General features: G+C 34.3%; 1 protein-coding gene across 9 annotated transcripts; it reads left to right on the top strand.

The window, feature by feature from the left end:
- The first annotated feature begins 1,622 nt into the window (after positions 1–1,622).
- Positions 1,623–20,760, top strand: LOC127085958 (protein ZINC INDUCED FACILITATOR-LIKE 1). 9 transcript variants are annotated; one of them, XM_051026551.1, is made up of 17 exons: positions 1,623–1,837; positions 1,920–1,960; positions 2,083–2,143; positions 2,426–2,528; positions 2,838–2,940; positions 3,064–3,117; positions 3,355–3,417; positions 3,491–3,540; positions 3,656–3,731; positions 3,855–4,043; positions 4,385–4,472; positions 4,624–4,709; positions 4,794–4,901; positions 5,187–5,231; positions 5,329–5,417; positions 5,607–5,650; positions 5,734–6,141. In XM_051026551.1, the coding sequence occupies exons 1-17, from the start codon at positions 1,690–1,692 to the stop codon at positions 5,853–5,855; spliced, it is 1,470 nt and encodes a 489-aa protein (XP_050882508.1). In that variant the 5' UTR covers positions 1,623–1,689; the 3' UTR covers positions 5,856–6,141. The 9 variants fall into 9 exon arrangements, 8 of the variants coding, with proteins under 8 accessions (XP_050882508.1, XP_050882511.1, XP_050882512.1 ...); XM_051026554.1 differs by lacking the exons at positions 5,607–5,650; positions 5,734–6,141 and adding exons at positions 20,266–20,309; positions 20,393–20,760 and having other exon boundaries at positions 1,629–1,837; XM_051026555.1 differs by lacking the exon at positions 5,734–6,141 and adding an exon at positions 20,393–20,760 and having other exon boundaries at positions 1,629–1,837.

The raw sequence follows: 20,760 nt of genomic DNA, 5'->3' as shown, positions 1-20,760 counted from the left end.
ATACAACCATTTGCAATATAAAATTCTTATTGTGGATTGTGTTCCAAGTGTATCTAGAATGATTTCCCAAGATCCTCTACCATGCTTATAAATCTTTGCAATGGATCTGGTTGTAGCCCTGGGGTATCAATCATATGAAGGGGAACTAAAGCTAAACAACAACCTTTCATTCACCATCTAAAACTAATTTCTAACATATGTTCAATTGATTCAAATTTGGGTGGACGAGTACACCCATCAATTTCAATTGTTGCATTATGAAAACAACAACAACATAATAAGTAATTTCAAGAACACAAGCAGTAACAACACACAACATATATTTTTAATCAGACAAACATAAAAGTAAGTTCCTAAATCAAACTATATTTACCTCAATCACATCCTGAGCTACATTGTCCCGCATCTCCTGGATCACACTCTCATGCACCTCCTTGGTCACTCTATCCTCCACCTCCTTGGTCACCCTCTCCTCGACATCCTTGACCACACTCTCATGCACCTCCTTAGTCAACCTTTCACTCACCTCATTGACCAACCTCTTCTCCACCTCTTAGGTCATACTCTCCCAATTCTCGTTGATCTTAATCTCCTTCATCTCTTTAATATTCATATCCTCCATCTTCTTAACCATCCTCTCACGCATCTCCCAAGTAACCCTTTCATCCACCTCCTGATTCGTACTATCTCATAACCTCCACTCTTTTTCTAATGTTTCCATTAGCCTCTGATATATCAAATATTTTTAAATTGTTATCACATTTTAACACCTATTATGTTTTTTTATTAATTAATAATTAATAATGTGAATGGCTCTTTTACAAAAAATAAATTTGAAAATATATAAAAATAGAGATAATACATGTATATGGAAAAAAAAACTTAAAATGAAGTATATGCTAAATTTGGAGTTATTATTATCATTATTGCCACAAAAGTTTTTTTTTCTTTTAATATTATACAATAAATTTATGTTATAATTTCTTTTTATCTATTATTTATTAAATATTTATTATTATTTAAACTTATTGTTGAGAGAGTCTATATACATAACTAGTGGAGAGATCCACATTATACTAGTATAATGACATGATAATTAAATAATATTCATATTTTAGTATAATTTTTTGAGATTAAAGATAGTGCACTAATAATATAAAATAGTTTTACAATGTCATCTGATGAAAATTTATTAATCAGTCATATCATACAACTAACTTACAAATATCATAGTAACTCGGTAGAATATATTATGGTGATTGGTTGACAATGTAATGTAAGATTATTTTATATCTTTTTCTCTAAAAAAAATTTATAAAAAATTGTTTTGACCATTATTTTATTATTTTACACATGTTACTTTAGACTTTATTAGTTTTCATTTTTTTTTCTTATTTTTAATTTTGATAATTCCGGTTTGAAAATAAAATTTAAAAATAGTTATTTTTAATAGAATTTTATTCATCGTTAATTAAAACATCTAAATTATTTGACGTTAATCATTTCATTAATTTCTATTTTCCTAATAAACGGTAATAATTTTATTTTATTTTATTTCTTTTCAGATTTTAAATTCACTCAAAAAAAAAAGCTGTGTGGGTTTGGTGACCAAATTACCAATTTGCCATTGTCTTTCTCACAGTTGATTGCATTTATTGTCATTTTCTTCTCATACAGCTTTTCAACAAGATGGAAGATGAAAATGTTAGAGACGCATTGTTGAAGAAAAATTACTATGAGAATTGTCCTGGTTGCAAAGTTGACAAAGCAAAAGACCTCAAAACTGATGTTTCATTTCGGAATCTCTTCAACATTTGGACGGTGGTTATATGCAGCTGTAAGTAAGCTAGTCATTCATATACATTTCTTACAATCATTCATCTTTCTCAACTCATATGTCTTTTTTCGTGCTTTTACAGCTCTTCCTGTGTCATCTCTCTTCCCTTACCTATATTTCATGGTAATTATTATCTTTACTTCTTTGAAATTTCTAATGGCTTGTTATGAATGAAATGATGAATTTTTCAAACATTCATGTCGGACCTTAATGCCACATTTGACGTAATGAATATTTTGTTTTAGATTAGAGATTTCAATATTGCAGAAAGAGAGGAGGACATAAGTGCCTATGCTGGTTATTTAGGTAAGATTACTGTTTTTTGTTGAGTGGTTATAATCTCTTTAATACCGACTTTTGAAAAAAGGTGTGTATGTGTCCGTCTCCGTGTCCGTGTCGTCAACACTGATACGATATTGACATTTGTGGTTGTGTTAAATTTATATATTTTTTCAAATTATTACTGGTATCTACGTGTCACTGTCAGTGTTGTGTTCGGTGTCCGCATGGCTCTGTGATTTAGGTTGTAACTTCCTTTCTTAGATGTCTTTTATTTCTGATCATAAGGTGACTGTTAAAATGCTGTAGGATCTGCATTCATGTTTGGAAGATCTTTGACATCTCTAGTTTGGGGAGTTGTGGCGGATCGTTACGGAAGAAAGCCTGTTGTCATTTTTGGGGTTATCTCAGTGTAAGTAAATATATCATTGAATTCTGCTTAGAATTTATTTGAGTTTATCTATTGACTGTTTCAAAGATTTATAAAAACTACTTATCGCACGTCCATAAACTGTTTTTAAATTGTTCATAAGTCTCTGCAGGATAGCTTATGAAAGCAGCAGATATGGGAAATGTTTGACTTTATGTTATCTTTTTGTAAAAATTCTTTGAACTTAGTACTTATATGATAGACATTTTTGTGTAGAATTAAGCTGTTTATCCATAAGAGCCTTTAAGTTTTTTCATTCCGGCACTGATGATGATAAATACTTGATTTCAGTATTATTTTCAACATACTGTTTGGCCTTAGCACAAGTTTTTGGATGGCCGTTGCTACACGATTTTTTCTTGGATGTTTAAATGGTTCGCTTGGACCAATGAAGGTACCAATCAACACATATATAACTTAATGTTTCATCCTTTAACATCAGGGAACAATCATAAGTTTGTCGTTTGTATATTTGGATATCAGTTGATTGTTTTGTCACATACTTTTCTGGTAACAGGCTTATTGTTCCGAAATTTTTCGTGAAGAAAAACAAGGTCTTGGACTCTCAACTGTAAGCTTCTGTAATCTATGTTTCACACTTGTTGGTGCCCAACACCAACACGACACTGACGCATGTTACATTCAACCACTTCTATCCATGCATCAAGTTCATAGCACACACATTGTTGCTTCAATGATATTATCTTCTATTAGTGTCAATTTCTTTCTTTTGTGTACTTTACACACACAGTTTCACTCAGACTTATCTCATTCAACAATAATAATTCATAATATGATGTGATTTCAGCTCAGTGCAGCTTGGGGCATAGGTTTGATAATTGGACCAGCATTGGGAGGTTATTTGGCTCAGGTACTTGATGCTTCATAGCTATTTTAATTGAAGACACTTTTACTCGTTTTGATAATGGAAATTTACATTGCAGCCAGCAGTGAAATACCCTCATCTATTTCCAAAAGAATCATTTTGGGACAAGTAAGTGGATTTTTCTTCATTTTTAGTTTCATAATATTTTAACAAATTTGCTTTTCCTTCCTGCCCAATTGTTGATGCCTTGATTGTAATTGTCAAAACGTAAATCTTGTTGCAGGTTTCCATATTTCTTGCCTTCCCTTTCAATATCAGCTTTTGCATTTGTTGTTGTTATCGCCTGCATCTGGCTTCCGGTATGACTATTTTATCCGTAGGAGTCGTACTCAACTCGGTACCCTAGGGTTATTTTTTCAGTTCTACTATAATATTTCTCTTTACGATCAATATAATTTCTTAAAATGTCTGCATCTCTGTAGGAAACACTACACAACCACCCTCTTAGCAATGAGTCTATTGATGATGCGGAAGCTTTAGGAACTGGAAACAACAGGAATGATGCAGACAAAAGCATCCAAAAAGATGAAAACCTCTTCCTAAACTGGCCCTTAATGTCATCTATTACTGTGTACTGCATTTTCTCACTTTATGACGTTTCATATCAAGAGGTACCATTCCTACTTAAGGTCTGTTTGAATTGATTTATTTGAACTTATCTATTCTATAAGCACTTGTGAGACTGTTGGGAAAGTTCATGAAAACAAGTTATGATTCCTTATTAAACTGTTTTAAACTTATTTCATTAAGCTCTCAGATAGAACTTATGAAAATAGCTTATAAGATATACTTACACAGTTTGAATTTTTTAATCTTTTATTATAGAAATAGCTTATACATAAGCCTTATATCTAAGTCTGTATTTATCTTGATATCTCATTCTAACTAGCTTAGTAGTAGAACAGATATTTAATCTAATGATATATGTAAACACCATTGTACTTCATGATAGGTTTTCTCGTTATGGGCTGTTAGTCCTAGAAGGTTGGGTGGTTTGGACTTTACAACTGATAATGTAGGCGATGTTCTCGCAATATCAGGTACGTCTTTGATATGTGGATGCATCACTAGAGATTTATTAAGGTTAGAAATGACATATGTTTTTTGCGATTTGTGCCTGATGCCATATGATAACTTCCTTCAAGATATTAGGCTTAATAACTGACCTCTTCACAAATGATCAATGATCAGGTATTGGTCTTATTGTCTACCAGCTTTCCCTCTACCCATCATTGGAAAGAGTTTTCGGACCTATAAGATTTTCTTGCATCTCCGGGGTAAGTTTTCGTCATTCGTAGAAATTAATGCAACTCAGAGTTACATTGGCTCTTGTTCTAAAAGTGTCTTGTTACCTTATGTAGGTTTTATCCATACCTCTGTTGCAAAGCTACCCCTTCATAGCAATGCTTTCTGGCATGACACTCTACCTAGTTATTAATATTGCTTCTCTTCTGAAGAATGTTCTAAGTGTAAGTTCATCTTTCTGTTTATTTAACCAATCATGAGTGGTGTAGTTTCAAAAATTATTGCATTGGCTTCATTAGAACCGTGCTCGGGAGAATTCGAACTTCGTCCATTGAGATTACAAACTCAAACTATTATCATTGAGTTGACACCTCATGCACCAGTAGATTGAAATTAACAATCAAAATTTTTTGTTGACTATATCTTCAAACATAATTCTACTCTAATATAGCTTGACCGTATTTGTATGACAAGCTTATCTAATTGTATTTTTTTCTTCTGAATTTCAGATGACCATAGTCACTTGTTTGTTTATTCTGCAAAATAGAGCAGTGGTAAGTTTTGTTCCATTCTAAATTTTTTTTCTTTCCAAAATTGATATTATATTTTGAGGAAATTGTGGCGTAAATGGAATGTCGATTTGGAAATCAGGAACAACATCAAAGAGGTGCAGCTAATGGCATTTCTATGACTGCAATGTCATTATTCAAAGCAATTGGTCCAGCTGGAGGTGGTGCAGTGTGAGTTGTTGCGCTTTGATTTCTCTACTTATCTTTCATTGTTCCAAAATTTGACATAAAATTGCTTATTAATATAGATGTTTTGTATTTTATACAAACTTTCATGTTAGTTTTCATTTTTGAGTACAATGATACATTGAAAACATTATCGTATATTCTGTTTTCTTATAGTGGTATTGGTCAATGCAGATTAGCTTGGTCACAAAAACGGATGCATGCATCTTTTCTTCCAGGTATGAATGATCCTTAACTAATTTTAATGACTCAATTTCGACATCCTTATTCCCGATGCTTACTGTTGTGTATTTAACTGCAGGAACTCATATGGTGTTCTTTATCTTGAATGTTGCCGGAGGACTCGGAGTGCTATTGATCTTTACACCATTTTTGAGACAAAAGAAGACAACACCCTCTGAGCAGTTAGTTACAGTAACATAAATGAATTTTATTTTATTAAGATACTATGGTGGAACAGCTACTGTATTAATTGGTCTAGAGATAATGGTGACGAGAGATTCTTGTTGCTAATTGATAGAAGCAATATAAAAGATATAACTTGAACCTATTCGCCATTAAATCTCCCTAAGGAAAAAATGATGAGGAATATTAGTGAGGCTGTAGATCAGTTATAAGTGCAGGTTGATTGTTTCCTTTACTGTCTTGATGTAACTAGTGTTCAATCATAAGAGCCTTCCATCCTATATTGTATCCTGTATATGTGATACATTTTTGTCTCAGTAGGTAGGTAGGTTGGTTTTAAGAAGAATCTCTAAAGTTCATATCTTGAAACTAACATAATCAATAAGTTACTAACATTTGTCTATATTCAGTTTTTGTTTAAAACTCAGAATCCGGTCATAGGACAGACTAATCCGAAGACCAATTATACCTTTTGTTTCCCTTATATGGCATCAATAGGTTCTTCCTAACAACAATAGTTCCTTCTATTGCTTCCCTAAACATACCATTTCTTTGGCAGCACTGTCACCACACTCATCAATCAAACTCTTGTTCAAATTATCATGAATGGAAAGTCAAACTCAATGCTTTTCTTGTATGATATCATATGTTGAGAATATAATTCTTTGTGTCAAAGCACCATTTCGACAAAGTCTGTTGTTGTCGAAATGTTCTGCGCATATAGTTGTTGAAATGTCGAAGAGGTGTGTCTTCGACAGAACTTTAAGACTTAGCTTTATTTTATGTTTTTAGCTGAGTTAGGTTAGTTTGAGATTGTATGGTGTACAAGTAATCTCAGCCTATAAATAGGGAGGTACTCTAAGACCCCAATTTTGCCCCTAAGATCCTTCAAGTAAGTCACCATCATCGAGAGTTGAAAAGCTATCATCACCAACATTAACACACATTGGTGTTGACATCATCAAAACCCCAAGATTATCAATATAATTAGGGTTGAGCATGTTGGTGTAAGCCCTAGAGGCAAATACTTTTGTACTTGTATCGAATTATTTATTAATAATAAAAGGCTTTTTCTTTATTATGTTTGTCTAATAAAGTCCCTAGAATAGATAGTCTGTTTAATGTATCAAGTGTGACTTAATCATGAGATCACATTAAACATAAGGACACTATTCTTAAAGTATCCATAGTCGAGCTTTATTGTGAAGTGAGATAACATTAAAGCATTAAGACTATTATGTATATAGACTGATGATCACATCTCATGGATCATGGATAAGAAGTTATCAAGTCTTAAACATAGGTATGACTATTAAGAGTAATATTTATACTGGATTGACCCGCTATGAGAATACTATATAGAATGTTATGCAAAGTGTCATAAGTTATTCTCATGGTGATAATGGTGTATACCACCCTTCGACCTGAAACCACTATGGACCCTAGATGTAGAGTCGAGTGCCTTATTGCTGATCAAACATTGTCCGTAACTGGATGACCATAAAGACAGTTGATGGGTACTCCACGAAGCATGCTAAGGGACATGAGTGACCTAGATGGAATTTGCCCATCCTGCGTAACAGGATAAATGTCTATGGGTCCAATATTGAATTGGACAAGGATGACACAGTCTATGCCTTGTGTTCAATATAGACATAAGGGCAAAAGGGTAATTGTACAATGCCGCGAAAACCTACAGGGTCACACACAAAAGGAGGGATTGATGAGAGATAGAGTAACTAAGGAATATTGTGATGTACGGTGCACTTAAGTGAATTGTAGAACATCGTAAGGTACGGTGTACTTAAGTAGAATACGAAATATGGTAAGGTACCACGCGCTTAAGTGATTTTGGCATATTATAAGATATGAGTCACAAACACTTGAGTGAGCTTTTTAGCTTGCAGCCCACACAAGTGGTTCTATAAATAGAACCCTTGCGTAGAAGCATTTGTGCAGTTGCAATTTCGTTTCTCTCTCTCTCACTCAAAGCCTTCATTCGTAGCAGCTAGCACTGAGATTGAAGAAATATGTTCGTGTGGACTGAGTAGAGGCGTTGTCATCGTTCAACGTTCGTGATCGCTCCGTAGATCTGCACCAAAGGTTACAATCGCCACAAGAGGTAACGATTTTATCACTGATCATGCTCATTCATAAGGATCACTAAAGGAGAAATTTTAAATTCCGCTGCGTTTTGGATCACTCTTCTCCTTCAGTGGTATCAGAGCCACTTACGAAACCATGCATCTGATAGCTATTTATTTTCTGTATTTTCTGTATTAATACGATTAAAAGACAGAATGAATCAAAGAATATACGAGTAATTAAATTTAGCATCATGTGTGTACGATTTGGATGATTGATGTTGACTATGCTTCGGAATCCGACATTAATATGGTGAAGTAGCGATACATCGATCGCCCATAGGTTATGTAATTGAGATCGATCAAGTTATATATATGATATAAATAATCCTGATGCAAAATACGGTATATATGATATATTGTTTTTGTTTCGTTCATTCAAACACTTAATGGTTGTTTTCCTTTGAGCGATCAATGGTCGTTTGCTTCTTGATCCGACATTAGTATGGTGAAGCAATGACGTGTTGATCAATCATACTGAATCAACAATCGAGGTGTGTCTGAACCCCCGTCCCGCTGACCGGGCAGCGGACCCCCGACTAACTCTGCGTAGTGTGATCGGTTGCCGAAATTTAATTTGTTTTTAATTAATTAAAAGAATTAGAATTAATAATAATAATAATGTGTTTATTATTATTGTCTTGTGGTGATCGATTATGGCCTTAGTTTTTCTTTATTTTGTTTTGGGTTTTTTAAATACGACCTGCGTGTCGTGCCTCTCTTTTAATCTCTTAATGTAACTTCTTTTCTCATCTCACTCCCTCGTATGTAAAATGAGTTTCTTTAATGTAATGTAATGTTATGAAGAAAGAGAAGAATTCAATATCAAAGGAGGACAACCTTGAAGATCTTGCTTGGAGAAGCTTAGATCGTTATTAGGTTAGCTAAGGTTCTCTCATTGGCTTGGGAGAACAATTGCGCTAGGGGCCATAATTGTTTCATTATGTATGTTGATGCATGTGAGAGACGATTTATATGATAAATAAGCCGGTGAGATCAGAATAATTGCAAATTCCCTCTAATTAAATATTAAGTTTATGCTTTCCAAGTTTTAGCACTCATCAAGACTAGTATCGGATAATGTAGGTTTCGCCTACGCGAGGTGCATGTTCTATATTAGTAAGGTGCGATGGGATAATTGTAATATCCAATTGCTAAAACAATGGGTCAAACTTAACTAAACAAATTATAATAAGATTATATATGTTTAGAAGCAAGAGTTGGAAATGAACCACGTGATGGATTGGAATAAGAAGTTATTCACTCCACTAAAATATTCAAGAGTTGTATTAGATACAATTGGAAGGAGTTCATACCTAAATAACTTAGTTTTGTGTAATCCGCCTACGCGGACTTAAAACAAAGTGAAATGTGGATCTCGACCCACTAGAAAATCTTCCAACGGAATTTTCCGAATCAAATGGTAAGGGTCATTTGTTTTGAGTAAAATAGTGGGAGCATATTTAATTAAAGGCCTAATTAAATATGTTATTGATACTTATATTTTCATTATTTTCATGTAGATTACCATGACAATAAACACCTCTAACAACATTTTGCGATCAATCCTTGACAAGGAAAAATTGTTTAGGACAAATTTTCTGGATTGACACCGAAATCTGAGGATTATCCTCAAACATGATAGAAAGCTGTATGTCTTGGAGAAACCTGTTCCTGAAGAGGAACCTCCTAGTTCTGCACCTAAGGCAGAAAAAGATGCTTATAAGAAGCATGTCGATGATGCCAATGAAACTGGTTGTCTCATGCTAGCTACCATGAACTCAGAGTTGCAAAAGCAACATGAGAACATGGCAGCGTTCGATATGATTGAACACCTGAAGATGCTCTATCAAGAGCAAGCAAGGCATGAAAGGTTTGAAGTTTCAAAAGCCCTTTTTCAAGGCAAGTTAACTGAGGGAGCCCCTGTAGGTCCCCATGTGCTCAAGATGATTAGGTATGTGGAAAACCTTGGGAAGTTGGGTTTTCCCCTCAGAAAGGAACTTGCGACTGATTTGATCTTGCAATCGTTGCCAGATAGATTCAGTCAATTTGTCCTAAATTTTAATATGAATGATATAGACAAATCTCTTCCTGAACTGCTAGCTATGTTAAGAACTACTGAGCAGAATCTGAAGTCAAAAGAGAAGTCCATTCTGATGATCGGAAATGGAAAGAGACAGAACAAAAGACCCACCAAGCAGGGTGATAAAGGGAAAGGCAAGGAAGTTGTCAAACCCAAACCCATTGTTGCTGCTTTGAATCCTAGTGGAGGCATAGCAAAGGAAGGCACCTGCTTCAATTGCGGTAAGACCAGACACTGGAAGAGAAACTGTCCAAAGTACCTGGAAGATAAGAAGACTGGAGTAGAGACTTCAACTTCAGGTATTTTTGTTATTGAAATTAATTTATCTACTTCTGCATCATGGGTATTATATACTGGATGCGGTTCTCACATTTGTACCAATGTGCAGGGGCTAAAAAGGAGTAGAGATTTGGCAAAAGGTGAAGTTGACCTACGAGCTGGCAATGGAGCAAAAGTTGTTGTTTTAGCCGTAGGAACTTATGTATTGACTTTACCTAGTGGTTTAGTAATTCAGTTAGAGAACTGTTATTATGTACCTGCAATTAGTAGGAATATTATTTCCGTTTCTTGTTTGGACAAGTTTGGTTTTTCATTTATAATAAAGAACAATTGTTGCTCAATTTATTTGAATGATATATTCTATGCTACTGCACAAATGAACAATGGATTATATGTCCTTGATCTTGAAATGCATATTTATAACATTAATACTAAAAGGATGAAACCTAATGAGTTAAATTCAACTTACCTTTGGCATTGTCGATTAGGCCACATAAATGAGAAACGCATTTCCAAACTCCATAAAGATGGACTCTTGGACTCTTTTGATTATGAATCATATGAGACATGCAAATCTTGTTTAATTGGAAAGATGACAAAGTCTCCATTCACAGGAAAAGGTGAAAGAGCTAATGATCTTTTGATCCTCATACATATTGATGTATGTGGACCACTGAACATACCAGCCAGAGAAGGTTTTCAGTACTTCATCACATTTACTGATGATTTCAGTAGATATGGTTATGTGTATTTAATGAAACACAAATCAGAGTCCTTTGAAAAGTTCAAGGAATTCAAGAATGAAGTACAAAACCAACTAGGTAAGAATATTAAAACTCTTTGATCAGATTGAGGTGGTGAGTATTTAAGCCTAGAGCTTGATGACCATCTGAAAGAGTGTGGGATCCTATCCCAACTTACTCCTCCTGGAACACCCCAATGGAATGGTGTATCTGAGAGAAGAAATCGAACCTTGTTAGACATGGTCCGATCCATGATGAGTCACGCCGATCTTCCAAACTCCTTTTGGGGACATGCACTATTGACAACAGCTTACACACTTAACCGTGTTCCATCCAAAATGGTTAAGAAGACACCATATGAGATATGGAGTGGTAAGAAACCACATATGTCTTACATGAAGATTTGGGGTTGTGAAGTTTATGTGAAACGACAAATTTCAACTAAGCTTGAGCCCAAATCTGACAAATGCTTATTTGTGGGATATCCTAAAGAAACAAGAGGGTATTACTTCTACAATCCTTCTGAGGGCAAAGTATTTTTCGCTCGAACTGGAGTTTTCCTAGAAAAGGATTTTATTTCCAAAGGAATCAATGGGAGGAAAGTAGAGCTTGAAGAAACTCAAGAATCACAAAGCATTGATACACCAATGGAGGAATTAGAGTAGGAAACATAAGTAGTTATGGAAGAGCAACCTACTCAAGTAGAACAAGACCAGCGTAGGTCAAGCAGGATATGTCACCTACCTGAGAGATATGGATATCTCATAACTGATCAAGGTGATGTATTACTCATGGATCAAGATGAGCTTGTGACCTACCAAGAGGCCATAACTGGTCCTGAGTCTGAGAAGTGGCTAGAAGCCATGAAATCTGAAATGGATTCCATGTACACAAACCAAGTTTGGACCTTGGTAGAGCCTCCTATAGGAGTTAACCCTATAGGATGCAAGTGGGTCTTCAAAAAGAAGACTGACATGGATGGTAAGGTACATACCTATACGGCAAGACTGGTTGCAAAAGGATATAAACAAATTCATGGGGTTGACTATGATGAAACCTTTTCACCAGTTGCAATGCTTAAATATGTTCGGATTTTACTTGATATCGCTGCATATCATGATTATGAAATATAGCAGATGGATGTCAAAACTGCTTTCCTTAATGGGAATCTTCTTAAGGATGTGTACATGACACAGCCTGAAGGATTTGACATACCAGAAGAAGCCCAAAAGATATATAAGTTACAAAGATCAATCTATGGATTGAAGCAAGCTTCCAGAAGCTGGAATCTTCGTTTTGATGAAACAGTAAAACAATATGGATTCATCAAGAACGAAGATGAGCCTTGTGTCTACAAAAAGGTTAATGGGAGCATGATCGTTTTCCTGGTATTATATGTAGATGACATATTACTCATTGGAAACGATGTCCCTACCTTGCAACAAGTAAAGTCTTGGTTGAGGAAATTCTTTTCTATGAAGGACCTAGGTGAAGCAGCCTATATATTAGGAATCAGAATCTATAGAAATAGATCACAAAAACTGCTTGGCCTAAGTCAGAGTACGTACATAGACAAAGTGTTAAGACGCTTTAATATGCATGATTCCAAGAAAGGATTCATACCTATGCAACATGGCTTGTGTCTATCAAAAACACAATCCCCTTCAACTAAGGAAGAAAGGGATCGCATGAATAAGATTCCATATGCATCTGCAATAGGATCTATCATGTATGCCATGTTATGTACTCGACCAGATGTCTCGTATGCTTTAAGTGCAACGAGTAGGTACCAATCTGATCCTGGTGATGCTCATTGGGTAGCTATCAAGAATATCCTTAAGTATTTAAGAAGGACTAAGGTCTCATTCTTGATATATGGAGGTCAGGAAGAGCCGACTGTAATTGGATACACCGATGCTAGCTTCGAGACAGATAAGGATGATTTAGATCGCAATCTGGTTATGTGTTTTGCTTAAACGGTGGCACTGTGAGTTGGAAAAGTTCAAAGCAAGATACAGTTGCTGATTCTACAACCGAGGCCGAGTAAATTGCTGCCTCAAGTGCAGCAAAGGAAGTTGTTTGGATCAAAAAGTTCATTAGTGAACTTGGCATAGTTCCTGGCATTGTGGATCTCATTGGTATCTATTGTGATAACAATGGTGCTATCGCACAAGCTAAGGAACCTAGATCTCACCAACGATCCAAACACATACTTAGGTGTTATCACCTCATTCGAGAGATAATAGATAGAGGAGATGTGAAAATATGCAGAGTACCTACACTTGACAATATTGCTGACCCACTGACAAAGCCTCTTGCGCAGCAGAAGCATGATGTCTATACTAGATCTATGGGCATTAGGGGTATGCCTGATTGGCTCTAGTGCTAGTGGGAGATTATTGGTGTAAGCCCTAGAGGCCAATACTTTTGGTACTTGTATCGAATTATTTATAAATAATAAAAGACTTTTTCTTTATTATGTTTGTCTAATAAAGTACCTAGAATAGATAGTCCGTTTAATGTATCAAATGTGACTTAATCATGAGATCACATTAAACATAAGGACACTATTCTTAAAGTATCCATAGTCGAGCTTTATTATGAAGTGGGATAACATTAAAGCATTAAGACTATTATGTATATAGACTGATGATCACATCTCATGGATCATGGATAAGGAGTTATCAAGTCTTAAAAGTCTATCTAATGAGGCTCTAATACATTTGAAATCTACTAATTTCAATCTTGTTTGGAAATTTACTTGGCCTGTGAAGAAAAATCGTGATATAAAATGCAATGAAAAATAAAATTTTCCCTTAAGCCTTTACGAATGAGAATGATCAATGATAGAATGTTACCTCTTGTGGAGATTAAAACCTTTAATGCAAAAATAGAAAAATGATTAGAAGCGTTGAACGATGAATAACGCATGTCCACACAAACAAAGTGCCTATAATCTCAGTGCTACTTATTCTAACGAGAGAGAGAGAGAGAGAGAGAGAGAGAGAGAGAGAGAGAGAGAGAGAGAGAGAGAGAGAGAGAGAGAGAGAGAGAGAGAGAGAGAGAGAGAGAGAGAGAGAGAGAGATTACTTGGAATGCAATTATGAAAGTTATCTTTGCTATTTAAGATGGTTTTGAATTTAGATTAGGGGAAGGGAACTTATTTTTTTGGTTTCCAATTAGTTTAGGGTAGGGAAATTAGCGGAGCAAGTTCTCTATGTGGATATCCATGATTTGAAAATGCGAGTGAATGATGTTTACTTGAATGAGAATTGAAAATTCAATTTACTATATATTAATATTCCTCCGGTTGTTTGTGACCACCTAAAAGCTCTTCCCATTTATTTGAATTTTCTGGTGCCTAATCGGTTAACCTAGAAAGTAATTTATATGATATCTATACTATTCGGGGTGATTATAACTTACTCAACATACTTAAATTTATTAAGAATACAATAGACAATAACTCTTGGAAGTGAATGTGACGGACTATTCCTTCTCCTAAGAAGATGAAATTCTTCCTTTGGACGACTTTACATAAGTCCCTTCCTACGAGATCGAAGTTGTGTCATCGTGGTATGTTCTAGAAGAATCTATGTCCTAAATGCAATCAAGACGCTGAGACGACTCTACAGTGCCTAAGAGGCTCTGAATTTGCTACTCGCTTTTGGAAATCTATTAACTTCTTGGACTCAATATTCTTCTAAGGGATAGTTTATATTATTGGATTAAACATGACATCAATTGTGGGACCTATCTTATTGGTTATTTGTCGGCGGTTATGGCGCGCTAGCAACATATTTTGTCTTGTGAATAAGTGGTATCTTCATATACTTTGAAACTCATCACAATGAATTATGTTAATTTATTAGCTAAATATTTTCTCAAGCATAATTTCTTTCATCCAACGAAAACGACCACGTGGAATGCACACAATGATTGTAATATAATTTTGAATGTTGATGGTAGTATCCTCGGCAATCCCGACGTCTCGTATTTTTGTGGATTGATTTGAAATGTTAATGGTGTTTGGTTCACGATTTTATGGGTAATATTGGTTATTCCAATATCCTTCTTGTTGAGCTCATAACGATATATCATGGTCTGCGTATGGCCTGGAAACTTGGCATCAAAGATTTAATGTGTTATTCTGACTCCAACTTTGTTATCAAACTTATCTCAGAGTTTGTTAATATTTGACAACACTATGTCGGGATTCTTCACAACATTAAAGAGATTCTCTAGAGAATTACGAGTTTAAATATTTCATACTCTTAAGGAGAAAAATGTCTATGTTGACTATTTAAAAAAACATGAGGTTGATAATAATGCAACGTAACAATATTTTGGGGAACCTCCTATAGTTATCATCATTCTCCTACTAGCTGATGTTAGTGGAACATTTTCCAGATAATTTCTTATTTTGTTCCTTTTTCTTTTTCCACATAAAAAAAGACTTAATTACAACTTTGGTCCATTTATTTTTTATTTTTTTGTGTTTTGATCCCTCCATTTTAAAAAACACGACTTTTGCCTGTGACAGTGTCAATGTGAAAAAGATGATGATGTGACATGTCGCATGACTAAGATGAATATTATATTTGAATCCATAAATATTCATAGCTAATCTGTAACTAAAATCATAACTAATTTGTAACAAATTCATGAATTAAAAGATTTATCATGCAGGAACAATTGTTACAAAATCAAGATGTACATACCAGCATAATAAATTCACCATGCACCTATAAGGCTATAAATGCAGTCCTAAATACCAGCGTGTTATAATTATGCATTAAAGGAAACAATATTCAAGGGATCCTGCGATAATATTCAATAGAACCTTTTGATTCTGTTATGATAAGTTCAGCATGCACCTATCAATGCAAGTTGTAAAGGAAAATTTATACACTCAATCCAGTTGCGTACATATTTTTAATAGAGTTTTATTCGTCATTAATTAAAACTTATAAACTATTGAACCTCAATCATTTCATTAGTTTCCATTTTCCTAATAAACAGTAATTTATGAGATTATATAATAGCAACTTTCACAAATATCAAATGGCGACACTAATAAATTTTTTTATTTTTTATTTTTTATTTTACTTTAGACATAAAATTGAATTTTATCTATTTTCAGATTTTAAACTTACTCAAAAACAAAAGGAAAAGAAAGCTGTATGGGTTTGGTGACCAAATTACCAATTTGCCATTGTCTTTCTCACAGTTGATTGCATATATTGTCATTTTCTTCTCATCAGCTTTTCAACAAAATGGAAGATGAAAATGTTAGAGACGCATTGTTGAAGAAAAATTACTATGAGAATTGTCCAGGTTGCAAAGTTGACAAAGCAAAAGAGCTCAAAAATGATGTTTCATTTATAAATCTCTTCAACATTTGGACTGTGATTTTATGCAGCTGTAAGTAAGTAAGCTAATCATTCAGATACAATCATTCATCTTTCTCAACTCATATGTCTTTTTTCTGTGCTTTTACAGCTCTTCCTGTATCATCTCTCTCCCCTTATATATATTTCATGGTAACTTATTATCTTTAGTTCTTTGAAACTTTTAATTGTTTGCTATGAATGAAATGATAAATAATTCAAACATTCATCAACATGGTAATTTTTAGTTTTTAATTTCATGTCATGAATATTTTGTTTTAGATAAGAGATTTCAATATTGCAGAAAGAGAGGAGGACATAAGTGCCTATGCGGGTTATTTAGGTAAGTTTACTGTTTTTTGTTGAGTGGTTGTAATCTCTTTAATACAGTGTCCTTGTCCGTGTTCCGTGTCGTCAACAACTTTGAAATTTGTGATTATGTTAAATTTATATATTTTTTCAAATTATTACTGGTATCGACGTGTCACTTTCTTTCTTAGATGTCTTTTATTTTTGATCATAAGGTGACTGTTAAAATGCTGTAGGATCTGCGTTCATGTTTGGAAGATCTTTGACATCTCTAGTTTGGGGAGTTGTGGCAGATCGTTACGGAAGAAAGCCTGTTGTGATTTTTGGGGTTATCTCAGTGTAAGTAAATATATCATTGAATTCTGCTTAGAAATTATTTGAGTTTATCTATTGACTGTTTGAAGATTTATAGAAACTACTTATCGCACGCACGTCCATAAACTGTTTTTAAATTGTTTTCATAAGTTTCTGCAGGATAGCTTATGAAAGCAGCAGATATGAAAAATGTTTGACTTTATGTTATCTTTTTGTAAAAATTCTTTGAACTTAGTACTTCTATGATAGACATTTTTGTGTAGAATTAAGCTGTTTATCCAATAAGTGCCGTTTAAGTTTTTTCATTACGGCATTGATGATGATAAATACTTGATTTCAGTATTATTTTCAACATACTGTTTGGCCTTAGCACAAGTTTTTGGATGGCGGTTGCTACACGATTTTTTCTTGGATGTTTAAATGGTTCGCTTGGACCAATGAAGGTACCAATCAACACATATATAACTTAATGTTTCATCCTTTAACATCAGGGAACAATCATAAGTTTGTCGTTTGTATATTTGGATATCAGTTGATTTTTTTGTCACATACTTTTCTGGTAACAGGCTTATTGTTCCGAAATTTTTCGTGAAGAAAAACAAGGTCTTGGACTCTCAACTGTAAGCTTCTGTAATCTATGTTCGCGCATGTTGATGCCCGACACCAACACGACACTGACACATGTTACATTCAATCACTTCAATCCATGAATCAAGTTCTTTCTATTATCTTCTATTAGTGATGTGATTTCTTTCTTTTGTATAGTTTACACATACAGTTTCTTTCTTTTGTATAGTTTACACATACAGTTTCACTTAGACCTCTCTCCTTCAACATTAATAATTCATAATGTGATGTGATTTCAGCTCAGTGCAGCTTGGGGCATAGGTTTGATAATTGGGCCACCATTGGGAGGTTATTTGGCTCAGGTACTTGATGCTTCATATCTATTTTAATTGAAGACACTTCACTCGTTTCGCTAATACTTTGTGTGAAAGTTACATTGCAGCCAGCAGTGAAATACCCTCATCTATTTCCAAAAGACTCATTTTGGGATAAGTAAGTGGATTTTTCTTCATTTTTAGTTTCATAATATTTTAACAAATTTGCTTTTCCTTCCTGCCCAATTGTTGATGCCGTGATTGTAATTGTCAAAACGTAAATCTTGTTGCAGGTTTCCATATTTCTTGCCTTCCCTTTCAATATCAGCGTTTGCATTTGTTGTTCTTATCGCCTGCATCTGGCTTCCGGTATGACTATTTTATCCGTAGGAATCGTACTCAACTCGGTACACTAGGGTATTTTTTCAGTTCTACTATAATATTTCTCTTTACGGTCAATATAATTTCTTAAAATGTCTGCATCACTGTAGGAAACACTACACAACCACCCTCTTAGCAATGCGTCTATTGATGATGCGGAAGCTTTAGAAACTGGAAACAACAGGAATGATGCAGACAAAAGCATCCAAAAAGATGAAAACCTCTTCCTAAACTGGCCCTTAATGTCATCTATTACTGTGTACTGCATTTTCTCACTTTATGACGTTGCATATGAAGAGGTACCATTCCTATTTAAGGTCTGTTTGAATTGATTTATTTGAACTTATCTATTCTATAAGCACTTGTGAGACTGTTGGAAAAGTTCATGAAAACAAGTTATAATTCCTCGTTAAACTGTTTTCAACTTATTTCATTAAGCTCTCAGATAGAACTTATGAAAATAGCTTATAAGATATACTTAAACAGTTTGAATTTTTTAATCTTTTATTATAGAAATAGCTTATACATAAGCCTTATATGCGCTCAAATAAACAATATAGTTTATGCATATTCGATAAATGTTTTAGTTTTCTTTTCTTCTATATATCCAAGTCTGTATTTATCTTGATATCTCATTCTAACTAGCTTAGTAGTAAAACATATATTTAATCTAATATGATATATGTAAACACCATTCTACTTCATGATAGGTTTTCTCATTATGGGCTGTTAGTCCCAGAAGGTTGGGTGGTTTGAACTTTACAACTGATACTGTAGGCGATGTTCTTGGAATATCAGGTACGTCTTTGTTATGTGTATGCATCACTAGAGATTTATTAAGGTTAGAAATAACATATTTTCTTCCTAACTATATTTATTCGAAGATAGCCTGATGCCATATGATAACTTCCTTCAAGATATTAGGCTTAATAACTGACCTCTTCACAAATGATCAATGATCAGGTATTGGTCTTATTGTCTACCAGCTTTCCCTCTACCCATCATTGGAAAGAGTTTTCGGGCCTATAAGATTTTCTTGCATCTCCGGGGTAAGTTTTCGTCATTCATAGAAATTAATGCAACTCAGAATTACATTGGCTCTTGTTCTAAAAGTGTCTTGTTACCTTATGTAGGTTTTATCCATACCTCTGGTGCAAAGCTACCCCTTCATAGCAATGCTTTCTGGCATGACACTCTACGTAGTTATTAATATTGCTTCTCTTCTGAAGAATGTTCTAGGTGTAAGTTTATCTTTCTGTTTATTTAACCAATCATGAGTGATGTAGTTTCAAAAATTATTGCATTGGCTTCATTAGAACCGTGCTCAGGAGAATTCGAACTCCGTCCATTGAGATTACAAATTCAAACTATTATCATTGAGTTGACACCTCATGCATCGGTAGACTTAAATTAACAATCAAAAAACTTTGTTAACTATATCTGTATTACAAGCTTATCTAATTGTGTTTTTTTCTTCTGAATTTCAGATGACCATAGTCACTTGTTTGTTTATTCTGCAAAATAGAGCAGTGGTAATTTTTGTTCCATTCTAAATTTTTTTTTTCCAAAAATTGATATTATATTTTGAGGAAATTTTGACGTAAACGGAATGTCGATTTGGAAATCAGGAACAACATCAAAGAGGTGCAGCTAATGGCATTTCTATGACTGCAATGTCAATATTCAAAGCAATTGGTCCAGCTGGAGGTGGTGCAGTGTGAGTTGTTGCGCTTTGATTTCTCTACTTATCTTTCATTGTTCCAAGCGACATAAAATTGCTTATTAATGTAGATGTTTTGTAATTTGTACAAACTTCCATGTTAGTTTTCATATTTGAGTACAATGATACATTGAAAACATTATCGTATATTCTGTTTTCTTATAGTGGTATTGGTCAATGCAGATTAGCTTGGTCACAAAAACGGATGCATGCATCTTTTCTTCCAGGTACGAATGATCCTCAACTAATTTTAATGACTCAATTTCGACATCCTTATTCCCGATGCTTACTGTTGTGTATTTAACTGCAGGAACTCATATGGTGTTCTTTGTCTTGAATGTTGCTGGAGGACTCGGAGTGCTATTGATGTTTACACCATTTTTGAGACAAAAGAAGACAACACCCTCTGAACATAAATGAATTTTATTTTATTAAGGTACTATGGTGGAACAGCTACTGTATTAATTGGTTTAGAGATAATGGTGACCAGAGATTCTTGTTGCTAATTGATAGAAGCAATATAAAAGATATAACTTGAACCTATTAGCCATTAAATCTCCTATTGAGACTGCAGATCAGTTATAAGTGCAGATTGACTGTTTCCTTTACTGTATTGATGTAACTAGTCTTCAATCATAAGAGCCTTCCATCCTATATATGTGATACATTTTTGTCTCA

The sequence above is a fragment of the Lathyrus oleraceus genome, chromosome 5, assembly GCF_024323335.1.
Source record: "Lathyrus oleraceus cultivar Zhongwan6 chromosome 5, CAAS_Psat_ZW6_1.0, whole genome shotgun sequence".
Taxonomy (NCBI): domain Eukaryota; kingdom Viridiplantae; phylum Streptophyta; class Magnoliopsida; order Fabales; family Fabaceae; genus Lathyrus; species Lathyrus oleraceus.
The sequence above is the reverse complement of the archived record's forward strand: the minus strand, read 5'-3'. Positions and strand labels throughout refer to the sequence as shown.

What these genes read in the sequence shown, in the direction of transcription:
- LOC127085958 (XM_051026550.1), top strand. Translation starts at nt 16,363, where the DNA reads ATGGAAGATGAAAATGTTAGAGACGCATTGTTGAAGAAAAATTACTAT. An exon ending in TGCCTATGCGGGTTATTTAG is followed by an intron (nt 16,820 to 17,021) that starts GTAAGTTTACTG and finishes AAAATGCTGTAG; the next exon opens with GATCTGCGTTCATGTTTGGA. An exon ending in TTCTGAAGAATGTTCTAGGT is followed by an intron (nt 19,604 to 19,849) that starts GTAAGTTTATCT and finishes TCTGAATTTCAG; the next exon opens with ATGACCATAGTCACTTGTTT.